This window comes from Pristiophorus japonicus, chromosome 1 (assembly GCF_044704955.1).
Source record: "Pristiophorus japonicus isolate sPriJap1 chromosome 1, sPriJap1.hap1, whole genome shotgun sequence".
Classification (NCBI taxonomy): Eukaryota; Metazoa; Chordata; class Chondrichthyes; family Pristiophoridae; genus Pristiophorus; species Pristiophorus japonicus.
In genome coordinates this window covers 336,717,821-336,734,615 of record NC_091977.1, presented here as the reverse complement: position 1 = coordinate 336,734,615, position 16,795 = coordinate 336,717,821, and the positions used below count along the sequence as shown (strand labels likewise).

The following is a 16,795-nucleotide window of genomic DNA, read 5'->3' as shown; positions in this document are numbered from 1 at the left end:
AAAAGAGCTGAATTACAGAGGTCAGGTAAGATGTCAGGTAAAAGCAGCATTTGACCGAGTGTGGCATCAAGGAGCTTTAGTAAAATTGAAGTCAATGGAAATAAGGGGTAAAACTCTCCACTGGCTGGTGTCATATCTAGCACAAAGAAAGACGGCTGTGGCTGTTGGAGGCCAATCATCTCAGCCTCATCGCTGCAGGAGTTCCTCAAGGCAGTATGCTGGGCCCAACTATTTTCAGCTGCTTCATCAATGACCTTCCCGCCATCATAGTGTCAGAAGTGAGAATATTTGCTGGTGATTGCAGTGTTCAGTTCCATTGGCAACTCCTCACATAATGAAGCAGTCCATGCTCGCATGCAGCAAGACCTGGACAACACTCAGACTTCGGCTGATAAGTGGCAAGTAACAGTCGCAACATACAAGTGCCAGGCAATGGCCTTCTCCAATAAGAGAGAGTCTAACCACTTCCCCTTGACATTCAACAGCATTTCCAATGCCAAATCCCACACCATTAACATCCTGGAGGTCACCATTAACCAGAACTGTAACTGGACCAGCCACATAAATACTGTGGCTACAAGAGCAGGTCAGAGGCTGGATATTCTGTAGTGAGTGTTCCACCTCCTGACTCCCCAAAGCCTTTCCACCATCGACAAGGCACAAGTCAGGAGTGTGCTTGAATACTCTCCACTTGCCTGGATCAGTGCAGCTCCAACAATATTCAAGAAGCTTGACACCATCCAGGACAAAGCAGCCCACTTGATTGGCACCCCATCCACCATCTTAAACATTCACTCTCTCCACTACCAGTGCACCATGGCTGCAGTGTGTACCATTTACAAGATACACTGCAGCAACTTGCCAAGGCCTCTTCAGCAGCACCTCCCAAATCTGCAACCTTTAACACCTAGAAAGACAAGGGCAGCAGATGCATGAGAGCACCATTACTTCCAAATTCCCCTCCAAGGTGCACATCATCCTGACTTAGAAATATATCACCTTACCTTCAAAGTTGCTGGGTCAAAATCCTAGAACTCCCTCCCAAACATCACTGTGGGAGTACCTTCACGACATGGCCTGCAGCGGTTCAAGCTCACCACTACCTGCTATAGGGCAATTAGGGATGGACAATAAATGCTGGTCTTGCCAGTGATGTGCACATCTCATGATCGAAAAAAACTAAATCTATGTAGAGATGATTAAAGGATTTAATAGATGGAGATAAACTATTTTTCCTCTGGTGGGGAATTCCAGAACAAGGGGACATAACCTTATAATTAGAGCTAGACTATTCAGAGGTGAAATCAGGAGGTACTTCTTCATACAAAGAGTAGTGGAAATCTGGAACTCGCTCCCCCAAATAACTCACACCCTCAAATAGCTGTTGAGGCTAGGGATCAATTGAAAATTTCAAAACTGAGATTGACAGATTTTTCTTAGGCTGTGGTATTAAGGGATATGGTACCAGGTAAATGGAATTGAGATACAGATCACCCATGATCTAATTGAATAGTGGAACAGGCTCGAATGGCATACTCCAGTACCAATGTTCCACTAAGATAATATCAAGGATAAAAGTTATGAGGAGGGACTAGAGAAACTTGGGGCCTTTTTAGTACAACAGCAACTTGTATTGAAATAGAACTTTTAATGTAGTAAAATGTCCAAAGGCGTTTGACCAGAGCATAATCAGACAAAAATTGACACTGAGGACAGTTAACTTAGTCAAAATGGTAGGTTTTAAGGAGCATCTTGAAGCAGCAGAGAGAGGTAGAGAGAGACAGAGATGTTTAGGAAGGGAATTCTATAGGTTAGGGCCCAGAGAGCTGAAAGCACAGCCACCAAAGGTGGTGTGAAGGAAGTTATGATGCACAAGAAGCCAGAATTGGAGGATTGCAGAGTTCCTGGAGGGTTGAAAAGTTGGAGATTACAGAAACATAGAGGGATGAGACCATGGGGGGATTTGAACACAAAGATGACAATTTCTTAATTTGAACAAAGAATTTTGAGGAAATCTGATACAGGTCTTCAGAATTATTTCGTATTTTGATAAGGTATGATAGTTGGTATCAAGAGGCATAAATTTAAGATTATTACCAAAAGTACAAGGGGGAGGTTAGGAGAATTTATTTTTGGAGAGACAATTGTCAGGACATGGAAAGCCCTTCCAGAAGCATGGTTGAAGAGGAAACCATAATATCTTCTAAAAGGGAAGTGCTTAAATATTTGAAAAATTAAAAGTGTGTGGGGAAAGATCAGGGGATTGGGACTAGATGGATAGGTCTTTCAGAGTGTTGACACAAACATAATGAGCCAAATGGCCTCCTTCTATGTTGTAAAATTCTACGGGGGTGATTATCAACTGCCCGCTGCCCAGTTTCGGAGGCATCCAGCAGCCAGAAATGGCAGGGAAACATAACTGCCTTTGGATGCCCAAGGTGTGTGCAATGTGATTTTCTGACGTAACTTGTAAATGAGTGCCCAGCACTTCTGCCCAAAACAGGCGTGAGGGTGCTAGTGTAGGACCTTATTTACAATTTTCAAGTATAAGTGGGCAGATATTGGCATAGATCTATGCTAGTGTCGAGACATCAGGAAACCTATTTAGGTAAACGAATCACAAGCATTTAAAGTGAGGAGATGGCATTCACAGTTCTAAAGTGTGTTTGGGCCTGGTACCTAATCCAGTAGCTGTTATACTGACATCTCTTGTGAACTATAAAGCGTAAGAAGGATGATTCTAGGAATTAAAACTGCAAGTTAAGAGAAGCAATACTGGACAAAACATTGAACTGGGACCATAATCAGATCTTCAAGATGCTGCAAAATGTGTTTCAAATACTAAGCAAACAAAGCGAACATAAACTATGAGTGCAAAACTAAATGACATCAGTACAGAGTTGACAAATCTCCTATAAGGGTAAAGATAAAAAGATTTTATTCCCCTCCGGTAGCCATCTTGGGAATTTCTGGGCCATGATATTATCTGCAGCACAGATAGACTTTTAGCATATTTTGTACCTTCTAGACTTTGGGAATTTATTTAAGATGTAAGGTGGGGCCTTATAAACAGTTTTTCTATGTACAATTACTTTATATCATTCCAATATCTTTAGAGAACTGACTCTTTCACAAGACATTTTTTTAGCCGTTGTAAAGGAGAGAGATGTGCTGTAACTTTTTCATCTTAATCCCCTGGTCCACAGATTGTGTTCTAGTTGGATCATTTTTATATTTCTTCTTGTGCTGAGGTAAGTGTGATCGGACACAGTAGCTGGGGCATTCGATGGTTCTGAACCTTTGAAACAATGTGATGGAGTCCCTAGTGAGAGAGAGAACAAAAACACGAGAAAGTGATTTATTTACATCTTGTAATATGCTACCTTTCCAATGTTCACTTGATAACATTAAATCCATTAGCCATAATCCCACTAAAAAACGTTTCCTTAGTGTTGTCATAATTTGAATGTAATCTTGGAGCTAGGATGCTGGAAAAGTACAAATTTTGGGGACTACTATAAATCACACCAATCCTGGGTCTGTCTGAGGGAATGGAAGTAGATTGTTTTTTAATTCTTGGAATGTGGGCATCACTGACAAGGCCAGAGTGTATTTCCCATCCCTAGTTGCCCTTGAGAATGTGGTAGTGGACATTCTTCTTGAATTACTGTATTCCGTGTGGCGAAGGTGCTTCCACAGTGCGGTTAGGTAGGGAGTTTCAGGATTTTGACCCAGCAACAATAAAGGATCAGTGATATATTTCCAAGTTAGAATGCTGCGTAACTTGGAGGGGAACTTGGAGGTGATGGTGTTCCCATGCACCTGCTGCCCTTGTCCTTCTTGGTGGTGGAGGACAGGGTTTGGAAGATGCTGCTGAAGAAGTCTTGGTGATAACTGCGAGGTTAAGTATGACATCACCCATCATCATAGGCAGTCTCTTGAACCGAGGATGACTTGCTTCCATGCCAAAAAAGGATGAGTTCACAGGTGTTTCAATGAGGGACCTAATATTCCAGGTCCTGAACTACATCCTGAAGGGTGGAAGATGCCTGTGTGTGGATTTTTTTAATGTGAGGTGACCGTTGCACACCAGCCACCATACGTGCTTGACAGAGCGAGGTCTTGCCCCCGTGGCAAGGGTTATCCAAGACGACTGGAGACCTGCTCTACTGCATGGACCTAGTGCGCACACATATCGTAGTGTGGGCTGGCCCATGCTGCCCCTGGCCCCGAACTCATGCCTCTCCTGGGCCCCGATCACATCCCTCTATAGTCTCTCGCCGCTCCTGCTGTATCTGCCGACTCTACAATCACCGACCTGGTCCTTGATGACGTCTCTCTTCGCTTGCCCTCCTGCACCAGCTCGCGCTGCTCCCTGAAGTGGTATGCCTCCACACTGCTCCCAGGCACCGCACTTCCGTTCCTTTTATGGCCTCGACCTGCCGCTGGTGTTCTTACGCAGGTCGAGCATAGAGAGTGCAGCCCTGCCGTTTCAGAGCGTACACCACATCCATAGCAGTGACTGTCTTGCGCTTGGTGTGCTCAGTGTAGGTGACCGCATCCCTGATCATATTCTCCAGGAAAACCTTCATCACCCCGCGGGTCTCCGCCTTTTCTCAGTCCTTTGCCTCCTTTACCTCTTCCAGACATGATGATTCTTCACAGGAACATAAACTGAAATATGATAAACAGGTATCAGAATAACACAGACATATTGATAACCTGAACACAAGCTTCACCACAATGTATATGGTTGTCAGTACAGTTCTCCATGAAATGAGATTAACAGTTTACACAAACAGATTTATTTATATGCATCTTTGTGCTTTGGCAAAAAATGTATCCTTGCATAGAGTTGTCATTTGTAAATAAGGCTTTCAATTGAAATATTTCTCGATAAGCTTGGCCTTGGTTTTTCTGGGCACTACCAGGCCATCTGTTCAGACTATTGACATGTATGCTCCTCTGAATGGCAATATTGCTGACTATGTTGGATACTGTGACAATTCTGTACCAGAGGTGCACACTGGAGGGCTCTCTTGGAATGGTTCAAACAAGAGAATCTTTGCTAATAGAGAAAGAAGTGGTTCAAACAACAGAGCTTTTCCTTAAAGGGGAAGGAATGTCAAAAGGAGGACATGGTTTGCTCAGAAAGTACACCCATTTTTTATCGAGGAAAATGATAACAGCCTTGAAATTACTCTGCGGGATGCTAGTGTATGAATTGCCCACTGCAAATTGAGCGATTGAAGAATGTTTGATTGCATGTAAAGCAGTTTCTGGTCAGAAGCAAGTGGCAGAGAGGCCGCGAAGCCATCAGCCTCAGGGAATAGTTGGAATGAGACCTTCACCCAGGTTCAGGCCCACTCTCCAATTTGGCAGATTTCATTACAGAGGAGGAAAAACGTTTGCAAAAGCTTTACACATTTTTTGTCATTTTTTTCTTGCTTGATTTTGACAGACTTTTCCATAAAAGAACATTTTTTATAAATATGTTGATTGATTTCCTAGTTAAAATTTTTTTGATAGCGTTTTTAATATAGGTTTTTATGATAGTCCTTCTTATAAATTGTTTGATAGGCTTTATTGCCAAATATTTTTGGTGATTAAATTTTTTTGCTGAACATTTTTGATGGGACAGCTTTGGCAAGATAGTTTTGAGTTAGAGGTGAAAGTGCTAGCCACAGAGCCAAGCTATTAATTAAGATGGATTTCCCTCTTTGTAGTGATGAGCCTCTCCAACTTTGCCATGACCTTGATCCAATTTCCTTGGTCGGGGAGTTACTTAGCATGTAGGACGTGCTCCCAGCAGGATTGCTGCCACCAAGAGGGAGCTCAATACTGCAAACAAGGCGAATCAGGCAGTGCCACAGGAGACAACAGCTGCAGCAACTGGAGAGGCAGTGAGAAACATTACTGGGACAGAAGAGCTTCAAAGAAGAAGTGAGCTATTGGTTTGTAGGTCCCAGCCAAGAATGAGGCTTGCAAAGGGTAGGTGTATGGGATGTGAAATGGAGGTATAGGAGGCATCTAATAGGCCCATTCCCATTTACAGAAAATGGTGCCATTTCTATCGTAACATTGGTCGTATCACCACTTTTCACCAGATGGTCTGGGGAGCAATAGTAAGAGAAGTAGATAGGAGAGAAAATACAGGCCCTGACCGCAGTTGGCAGTTACTTGCAGTTGGTAAAGAATGGGTGGCTGACAGCATTTCTGGTGGGGAAGGGAAATGAAGTTCAATGTGGGGAGGTGGTGGTAGGCATCTACTGCTAACTTGCCCAATCTTGGATGGGATCGTGGTAGAAAATCCAGCACTTAATATTACACATGCATTTGGAAAGAATTTCAAAAGGACACTGGGCTAGAACCTCCACTTTCGTGCTTATCGCCCAAAAATGGACGTTATTTCCGGCGTGGGCGTTAAAAAAGAGATTTCAGATTGCCGGCTTCTCGCCCATTCTCAAAACACCTAGTTTAAATTTTTGAAAATGGCCGTTACTGCGAGCGATATCAAATGGGCGGTAGCATTATATTTTTTTGACCTTCTGCCGTAAAGTGCGGCCGTCCTGAGCAATGGCATGGCAACGTTCGATTCCCGCAATTCAGGAGGTCAAGGGTCATCATGACATGCGCAGAAGAGAAGACACAGAGAGAGGGAGCTCAGACACACTGAAAGCATGTGTGGCTGTGGTGTGTGCTTATCTGGCTGTTGTGGGAGGAATGAAGGAGATTCAGCAGTAGCAAAAAGCCTATCAAGCACCAAGAACATAGTTGGCACCAAGTTTTTGTCCAACAAATTAGATATAACATGGAAGGGATGGAGGAGGCTCTGGAGCTGGTAGGCTGGAATACTGGTGGCAGAGGGCTCCCAGTGGTCCCGGAGCATGGTACTGCACCCCAAGGTGCCGTGCCCCCTTTGCAAACCACACATGAGAGCCAGCAGCAACATCTTGATTCTGGCTCGGAGCACGTTCCCACCTCGGGACCATCCTCTCCCATATCTGTCCATGAAGTGCCTCGGCCGTCACCCCTACCCACCACCCGCCCCCCCCAAAGAAGCATCGCCTGAGGACATCCTTGGCTGGGCGGCTTGGAGTCAGGAGGGGAAGGGTAAGGGGTAGAGGTGGGGAGGAGAAGCGGTGGGGGGGACGCGTCAGGGGAAAGGGTTGGTTTGTACAGAAATGCTGATGATTTCAGACTAATGTTTGGTGTAAATGTTTTTTATTTAACAAAATCTTGTAGCGCATTGGTTCAGATAGCTGCACCATTACACGCTGGTGATTCCTTTACATCGAAGGGTATAATCACACTTGACTTCAATCAACTTAAACGTTAATTGTCACCAAGGTGATGCCCACCATTGATGTATGATCTGCACACTCAGCATTGTGTCAGCCTTGTAAATAACACCAACATTCTTTCAGGCAAAGCGATCATTGATGAGTTCCTGATGTAAGGCTCTTGCATCTATGATGCCACCATGGGCCCTTTCATGCGGTCTACAGGTGGGCGGGGGCATGGTTTCAGCGTCAGCCTGATTGTATGGCCTGAGGTCAGCGTCCACCTCCTCATCCTCCTCTTCCTCTCTCTCCTGAGGTGGACTATCAGACTCATCAGGCAATTCTTGTCCCCTCCTGATAGCCAAGTTGTGCAGCATGGAGCAGACCACCATAATTGAGCTACCTGCTCAGGGTGGTATTGGAGCTTGCCTCCTGAGTGGTCCAGGCATCTAAAGCGCTGCTTCAGCACTCCAATAATTTTCTCCACGATATTGCGAGTTGCTCTGTGGCTCCCATTGTATCGCCTCTTGGTCTCGGTGTGGGTGTCATGCGGGGGGGTCATCAGCCAGGTGGCGAGGCCATATCCTTTGTCACCAAGCATCCAGCATTGACCTTGTGGCTCATTGTTAAACAAGTCAGATACAGTGCTCTCACGCAGGATACGAGCATCATGGATGCTGCCTAGAAATTGAGCCGTATAATTTGCTGGTGGTCAACAACCAGTTGGACATTCAAAGAGTGGAATCTCTTGCGGTTCCTGTAAAACACTGCATCCTGAAAAGTTGCCCGCATCGCGATGTACATACAGTCTATTGCTCCCTGCACCTTGGGGATGTTTACAATTCTGGAGAATCCTAGAGCCCTCTCACTCTGTGTCTCCCTGGTCATAGTGAAGCTGATCAAATCCCTCCTGCGTGCGTACAGGGCTTCAGTGACCTGTCTAATGCAGCAATGTGTGGCATGCTGAGAAAGCCCGCAAATGTCCCCAGCTGTGGCCTGAAAATAACCCGAGGCATAGAACGACAGTGCCGCGATGACTTTGACCTTGACGGACAGTGCAGTACTGATGGTGCTGGCAGGCTGCAGATCTGCCCTTATCAGCTGGCATACCTCAGTGATAACCTCTTTGTGGAAGCACAGTCTCCGAAGGCAGGTGGTGTCAGGCAAGTCGAGGTAAGAATGCTTCTCCTCGTACTTGCGGGGAGTGTAACATCTGGTCCTCCTCATCTGTATTTCATGTCTTACATTGGGCACATAATGCAGTGGAGCATTCCTTCGGTGATGTTGAGTCGGCTGCATGTAATTGGTCACCAAGAGTGGGTGAGAAAGGACAGACCCCATTGCAGTAGTTCTCTGTTTTCCACCGACTTGTTACAAACAAGGAATGTCCCGACGAAGATACCGCTTCAATTCCAATCGGTCACAATATGGTCAAGACGTTTGTACAGATGTTCACATCAACTCCAACGACCAGCAGAGTACATCTGAACTCCGCTGAGGTTGAAGCACAGCAGCCTGTTAAAGGACGCAACATGTGATCTAGAACATGGCATCCATAACACTGTGATTCGTTCCAGTTCGTTCCACTTTTTCTGGACAGTTTTTTGGGCGAGCGATATTGTGGGCGATAGGTGTGCAAGCTGGTGAAATTGACAATGGCCGATCTCCATGGCCACGAGCTTTGGTAAATATGCTCTTTACGACAAAAAAAGTGGGTGGGTGTTAATATTGAATCTTGGTGTTACATCCGTGCAGAAATTAACGCTGCTGATATTATGGCCGTTGAAATCGCCCATTCTGCTGATTCCGCCCCAAAAAAGTGGGCAGGCAGTAATATTTTTTCTCGGCGTTAAGCACATGGGAAAGTAACACTCGGCAATAAGTTTCTGAAAAATGCCCGCCAGTTTCCATTTTGTGCCAAAATGGGCGATATATGGGTGTTATACATCATTTCAGCGGTAAAATGGGCATTAAGTGGGCGTTAAGCATGCAAAGATAATGGAGGTTCTAGCCCACTATCTTTCTCACCACCTCCAATCACATCTACTCCCTAATGGTTGCCTTAATGGTATTTTAGTCAAATTGTAGTTTTCTTTTAAAGCCTGAGCGGCATATCTATTTGAAATTGGCAACTCTGTGTGATCGGAACGGCAGGTTTGCTGACGAAATATTCAACATGCCAAGATAGTTCCTGTGCTAAATTTATTCTGCAATCATACATCACTGATGTGATATAATAAACATAATGGGATCAATCATTTTTGGAGTACATCATGTGAGGATATTTCTACTTCTAGAAGCAGAAAAGGTCAAGAGGAGTTTTTTTTAGAGGTGTTCAAAATTATGAGGAATTTTGATAGAGTACGTGGGGAGAAACTGTTTCCACCGGCAGAAGGGTCAGTAACCCGATGATGCAGATTTAAGAGGGGAGAGCCAGAGGGGAAATGTGAAGAATTTGTTTTACTCAGAGAGTTGTTATGATCTGGATTGCTCTGCCTGAAAGGGTGATGGAAGCAGATTTAATAATAACTTTCAAAAAGAAATTGGCTATCTATTTGAAAAATAAGCATTTGCTGGACTACGGGGAAAGAGCAGGGGATGTGTGACTAATTGGATGGCTCTTTCAAAGAGCCGGCACAGGCACGATGGGCCAAATGGACTCATTCCGTGCTGCATTATTCTATGATTCTCGTCTAAAGTGCCTTATGTCACTACTCTTAGGTCCTAACGCAATGTTACAGATGGCTGATTATTCTCTTTTTGTATAATCATTTACATTTCATTGATTATTTACTATATTCCCAATTATTGAATTTAATAGAAAGTTTATATTTAAATTTGTTGAATTTAACTGCACTAAATCTCAGTTTGAATCTCCCAAACGCTTTCATGTATGTTCTCTTATGTGGCTTTTCAACAAATGCATTAATCACTCTCCTAACCTCAATAACTCTCTACGCCTTTTCAACTTTTTATCAAATACATCAACTCTAACATTCCATTCATTGTTGGTGACTTCAGTGTTCGTCATGTGTAATAAGCTCCACTTTTCCGTATCTACCGATCAGTTATGCTGAATGACGTTGAATAACTCGTCAATCAGTTAATCTATGACCCTGATTGTCTGGTAAATCAACGAGTCTCCCAGGTCTTTACCTCACCTCCAATCCAAACACTTAAATTATATCAATCTCCTAATCAAATCTCAGCCTTAGCTCAGTAGTAGCACTTTCATCTTCTTCGTCAGAAGGTTGTGGGTTCAAACGCCCACTCAGGGATTGGAGCTCATAGTATAACTTGATATTTCACAATTGTACTGAGGCTTTAAAAAAAAATTGTTCTTGGGATATGGGCGATGCTACTAAGGCCAGAATTTAGTACCCATTCCTAGTTGCCCTTGAGAAGGTGGTGGTTAGCCTTCTTCTTGAGCTGCTGCAGGCTATGTGATGAAGGTACTCCCAGAATGCTGTTACGTAGGGAGTTCCAGAATATTGACCCAACGACAATGAAGGAATGGCAATATATGTCCAATTCAGTATGGTCTGTGATTTGGAGTGGAAATTGCAGGTGGTGCTGTTCCCATGCACCTGCTTACAGGATATTGCCTGTTTATTGCTTATCTCTAGTTGCCTTGGGGGCATTAACAATCAATCACATAGGGCTCAATTTTCCCCAATGCCATTTTTTGGCGTATTGCCAGAGTTACGCCCATTTTTTCTGGCCCCGACTACTCCAAGAAAGTAAGTACCAAGTTTCCCCGTTCTATTTTTTGAAATTGGCACCGCACAGCCTGTCCTGTAGCTTCGGGGGGTGAAGCCTAATGTCTGCACCGACAAAATGATGCCCCTCCCTTTTGCGCATGCGCAAAAAAAAAAGGACGATTTTGACATGACTGCTATGGGCACACATGCCCAGTATAGCTCCCAGTCTGCATTCGGTTATTTTCAAAGAGCCAGTTGTATGTGAGAACTTTAATTCTCATTGGAAAAATCGGAGCTGTAATACAAAATGCAACGCAACTCAAGGACCAAGAATTTCTCACAGGGTGAAGTGGAGACATTAGTTACTGTAATTGAGGCCAGATAGCACGGGCTGGACACATAAAAGTTTCGCCAAAAGAAATGAAGAAACGCTGGAAGCAACTTGCAGAAGATTACTGTGCAATATTGACCATCCCGAGGTCTGGAGGCCAGTGCAAAAAAAAATGGCAGGACCTTGGTCAAGTAGTTAGTGTAAGTAATATTTTTATTTATTCAATGGAATTGCAATTGTAAATGTGACCAGCAGAAAGACACCCTGCCTAAAAAGTTATGTTTTCATCTTTGCAGAGGAAGGTAGCACACAACAAATGGGAAAGAACTCGAACAGGAGGAGGCCCGGCAAATCTGCACCCATTGACACCCTTGGAAGAGAGGGTCGCTGCTTTGATGGGTCCTACCTGGAGAAAAACAACCACCACTGCAAAAGTTCGGCCCACACTCGAGGGAGAGGGTAAGTCCTGCAAATTCCACAGTCCGGCTTTGCTAAATGTTAAGTACTGCACGGGCTAGCCATGCTTCGGTTCATGGGGATGTGTCCGTCAGCTACGCTTCAGCTGATGCAATGTGCTATCATTCACCATGGTCCTTCAAATCAGCCTGCTGCCTGCGATGTGTGAGCCTACTCATGCCACCCACCCTTCCCACTCCTCTGCTGCTAACCATTTGTCTGTTCTGTTATATTTTGCAGAAGTTGAGGCCAATCCTGATGATGCAGAAGAAGATTCAGATGTGGACGAGCCTGAAGAGGAGAACATCTTCCAATCCCACCTTCGAGACCAAGAGCATGGGGGTGAGGGGGATTGGGAAGGGGGAGGAGGAAGGGATGGATGAAGCCCCCACTGTTATATTCACTTTGGAGGAGGTGCAGGTGCTGCCCATTGAGGTATCAGTCTCTTTCCTGAGTGGTACGAGTGTTGCTGGGACATTCCATGGTTTTCCACAGTCCGAGACTGGGGATGTGTGAGAGAAAAATTTGGCATTAGGGGTACCAGCGAGACAAGGGTTAAAGTGTTGCTTCCTGCACCGACCCATAAGGAGGTAAAAGGCCTCTCTTTGGCCTTGTACATTCCAGTACCAAGGCTCCAGAAGTTATCAATTCAATAATATTCCGACAGGATACGATGTGAGAACCTAAACAGACATTGATAAGACCTTGCGAAGAGGCTCGAGGCAGACTCACGGCCATCAAGGAGAATCAACAAAGTCTGACCTAATGAAGTCATTCTAGTCACAGCCTAAGGTGGTCACGAGGGTCTTGGCCTGTCAATCCAAAGTAGCACTAATAAGGTAGCCTAATTAGAGATCTAGGGAGGTCTTACCAGGGAACGGAGGGGTTTTTGAAATGTATAAAAGTTGTATGATTGTGCTGTTCGGGGAGCATCTCCACTCACAGGCGGCTGTGATGTGAGGTGTTCCAGGATGTTCGTAAGAAAAGATCGTTATACCTTGCCATTCGTCTCTGTCTGCTAACTCCGGGGGCTGTTACGCGGATTGGGGCGAGCGTCAACCCTCTATATTAGGAGGCCCGCTCGTGGGAGGAGAAGCCTTCCCATTTTCCCCTTACAGGATGTTAGTGGGATGCAGCGAGGCACACCCAGGGTCCCACCGTCTGAGGCTGTGGGTCGCAGTGGGATGCAGAGAGACACATGCAGGACCCCGCCATCCGAGGCTCTGGGTCCCAGTTGGATGCAGCGAGCCACACCCAGGGTCAGGAAGGGAAGGAGAGCTCGACAGCGCTCTCCTGAGGTGCAGGATCTAACAGATATGGTTCAGATGATGGCAATGAGTGCGGAGAGCAGTGACCTTACGCAATCACTCCCGGGCACCATCACTGGGGTGGGTGATGAGGTATCGGGACTGTTCGGAGAAGTAACAACACTCTCATGAGAAATGGGAACACTGTCCGGGAACATGAGGGAGGGAATGTCTAAGCCAGCAGATACAATGTCGGTGCACATGAGGGAGGGAATGTCGCAGGTAGCTGATGCGCTGTCAGTGAACATGAGGGAAAGAATGTTGCAGGTAGTTGACACACTGTTGCTCAACATGAGGGAGGGCATGTCACAGGTAGTTGAGACACTGTCGGCAAACATGAGGGAGGGAATGTTGCAGGTAGTTGACACACTGTCGGGGCACATGAGGGAGGGAATGGCGGAGTTAGCTGCTGCAAAAAGGGAACACGCCCAGACTCGGCACCCATTGACAGAATCAACTGCCACTCTTACTCCAATCCCCAGACCAGCCTCTCAAGAGGCCCAAGCCAGGCCTTCTACATTACCGGCTGCCCTGCCCCCACCCCCCCACACAATCCCATCAAGAAGTATGCATTACCCAAGATGCTCGAAAGAATAAGCTTGGTACCTAGCCGAGAAACGCTGCGCCACCGCCTGAGGGCAGGAGAGGAGTCAACAAGACCAAGTGCAGCGGGCGATCTTAGAATAAGGTGGAGGAGAGAAAAGTGCAGTGTTTCTTTGCTGCTGCTGCTGCTGTTGTTGTTCTTATTATTGTTGTTACCATTGTAACTGTTGTCAAATTAAAACTTGTTTGAAGATATGTAAATTTACAAGTTGAAACGTTTGTAAGTGATCTTAAAGTTTTTAAGTGATCTTAGAGTTTGTAAGTCATGCTAAAGTTTGCAACTAATCTTAACTGAAAACTTTAAAGTTTGATACAAGAATATTTTTATTAAAATTAAGTACAAACAAATATTTATTAAACTTTTGAATAAAATATATTTTAAATTATAACTGATTCATTTCCATTATTTGTTCTATTATTAACACAACATTTTGAAGTAAAGAAGAATCATTTCCATTATTTGTTCCATTAACCCAACACAACATGATGGAACAGGTCCAAACAGTAAACATGGTCCATTTGCAATAGACATAGAAACGTAGAAAATAGGTGCAGGAGTAGGCCATTCGGCCCTTCGAGCCTGCTCCACCAATCAATAAGATCATGGCTGATCATTCCCTCAGTACCTCTTTCCTGCTTTCTCTCCATACCCCTTCATCCCTTTAGCCGTAAGGGCCATATCTAACTCCCTCTTGAATATATCCAATGAACTGGCATCAACAACGCTCTGCGGTAGGGAATTCCACAGGTTACCAACTCTCTGAGTGAAGAAGTTTCTCCTCATCTCAGTCCTAAATGGCCTACCCCTTATCCTAACACTATGTCCCCTGGTTCTGGACTTCCCCAACATCGGGAACAATCTACCTACATCTAACCTGTCCCGTCCCGTCAGAATCTTGTATGTTTCTATGAGATCAACTCTCATCCTTCTAAACACCAATGTATAAAGGCCCAGTTGATCTAATCTCTCCTCATATGTCAGTCCAGCCATCCTGGGAATCAGTCTGGTGAACCTTTGCTGCACTCCCTCAATCGCAAGAACGTCCTTCCTCAGATTAGGAGACCAAAACTGAACACAATATTGTAGGTGAGGCCTCACCAAGGCCCTGTACAACTGCAGTAAGACCTCCCTGCTCCTATACTCAAATCCCCTTGCTATGAAGGCCAACATACCATTTGCCTTCTTTACCGCCTGCTGTACCTGTATGCCAACTTTCAATGACTGATGAACCATGACACCCAGGTCATTGCACCTCCCTTTTCCTAATCTGCACCATTCAGATAATAGTTGCTGTTGAGCCTTCAGGCAGCAAAGCGTTCACGGATGAGCTGTTGATGCAATGCTCGAGGAATCGTTAAAGAGGTCAGGGTTCAGGCACTTGCATGGCTTTCTCATCCTCGTCCTCCTCCTTGTCATCTGCATCTTCCTCATCATCATCAGCCACTCTCACCTTAGGTGGGTCTTCTACTACCAGCTGCTGCTGCCTCATGATGGCTAAGTTATGCAGCATGCAGCACACAACAGTGAACTGACCGACAATCTCAGTGGAGTATTGCAAGTAGCTTCCGGAATGGTCCAGGCATCGGAAACGTTGTTTCAAGATGCCAATGGTCCTCTCTATTATGCTGCGCATCGCACTGTGCGACATGTTGTATTCACAGTCAGTTTCCATCCAGATTACACATAGGGGCATCATGAGCCAGGTGGCGAGGCCGTACCCTTTCACTTCCAATAGCCAGTGCTCTTCTGGCTGCTGCTGAAACATGGCAGATATAATGCTCTCGCATAGGATGAACGCAGCATGAGTGCTCCCAGGGTATTTCACATCAACTGACATGATGCGATGCATGTCGTCACCCATGAGTTGTGCATCAATGGAGTGGAAGCCTTTTCTGTTCTTGTACATCTCGGAATCCTCCAAAAGTGCTTTCAAGGCGACGTGGGTACAATCAATGCAGCTCTGTACCTTTGCATAGCCAGAAATCCTGGAGAAGCTCACAGCCCTTTCACGCATTGCCTGGGCAATCATGGGTAACTTTATGATATCATTCCTCCGGGCATATAGTGCAGCAGTCACCTGTCGAATGCAAATATGTGTTGCATGTTGAGAAATGGCGCACACATCCCCAGTCGTGGCCTGGAATGATCCAGATGCATAGAATGAAAATGCAGCTGTAACCTTCATTTCAACTGACAAAGCAGTCCTCCTGACGTTTCTAGGTTGCAGATCTGTTTTTTACTAACTCACAGATCTCGATGACAACGTCTTTGTGGAAATGCAGCCTTCTCACACAGTCTGCATCACTCAAGTGCAGGTATAAACGCCTGTCTCGATATACTCAACTTGGGTAAGGCCTCCTGCCCATCATAGAAACATCGAAACTTAGAAACATAGAAACATAGAAAATAGGTGCAGAAGTAGGCCATTTGGCCCTTCAAGCCTGCACCACCATTCAATAAGATCATGGCTGATCATTCCCTCAGTACCCCTTTCCTGCTTTCTCTCCATACCCCTTGATCCCGTTAGCCGTAAGGGCCATATCTAACTCCCTCTTGAATATATTCAATGAACTGGCATCAACAACTCTCTGCGGCAGGGAATTAACAACTCTCTGAGTGAAGAAGTTTCTCCTCATCTCAGTCTTAAATGGCCTACCCCTTATCCTTAGTCTATGTCCCCTGGTTCTGGACTTCCCCAATATCGGGAACATTCTTCCTGCCTCTAACCTGTCCCGTCCCGTCAGAATTTTATATGTTTCTATGAGATCCCCTCTCATCCTTCTAAACTCCAGTGACTACAGGCCCAGTTGATCCAGTCTCTCCTCATACGTCAGTCCTGCCATCCCGGGAATTAGTCTGGTGAACCTTCGCTGCACTCCCTCAATAGCAAGAACGTCCTTCGTCAGATTAGGAGACCAAAACTGAACACAAAATTGCAGGTGAGGCCTCACCAAGGCCCTGTACAACTGCAGTAAGACCTCCCTGCTCCTATACTCAAATCCCCTAGCTATGAAGGCCAACATACCATTTGCCTTCTTCACCGCCTGCTGTACCTGCATGCCAACTTTCAATGACTGATGTATCATGACACCCAGGTCTCGTTGCACCTCCCC

At 45.3% G+C, this 16,795-nt stretch overlaps 1 protein-coding gene across 1 annotated transcript in view; it reads right to left on the bottom strand.

The window, feature by feature from the left end:
* Positions 1 to 3,144: 3,144 nt before the first annotated feature.
* LOC139264731 (dual specificity calcium/calmodulin-dependent 3',5'-cyclic nucleotide phosphodiesterase 1A-like) overlaps positions 3,145 to 16,795 on the bottom strand; it is a 1,390,883-nt gene continuing 1,377,232 nt past the window's right edge. Inside the window, exons 20-21 of the mRNA XM_070881778.1 lie at positions 15,401 to 15,608; positions 3,145 to 3,322 (exon numbers count right to left, since the gene is read on the bottom strand). Coding sequence (XP_070737879.1) covers positions 3,145 to 3,322; positions 15,401 to 15,608 — 386 coding nt within the window. The remainder of the gene's footprint in view (positions 3,323 to 15,400; positions 15,609 to 16,795) is intronic.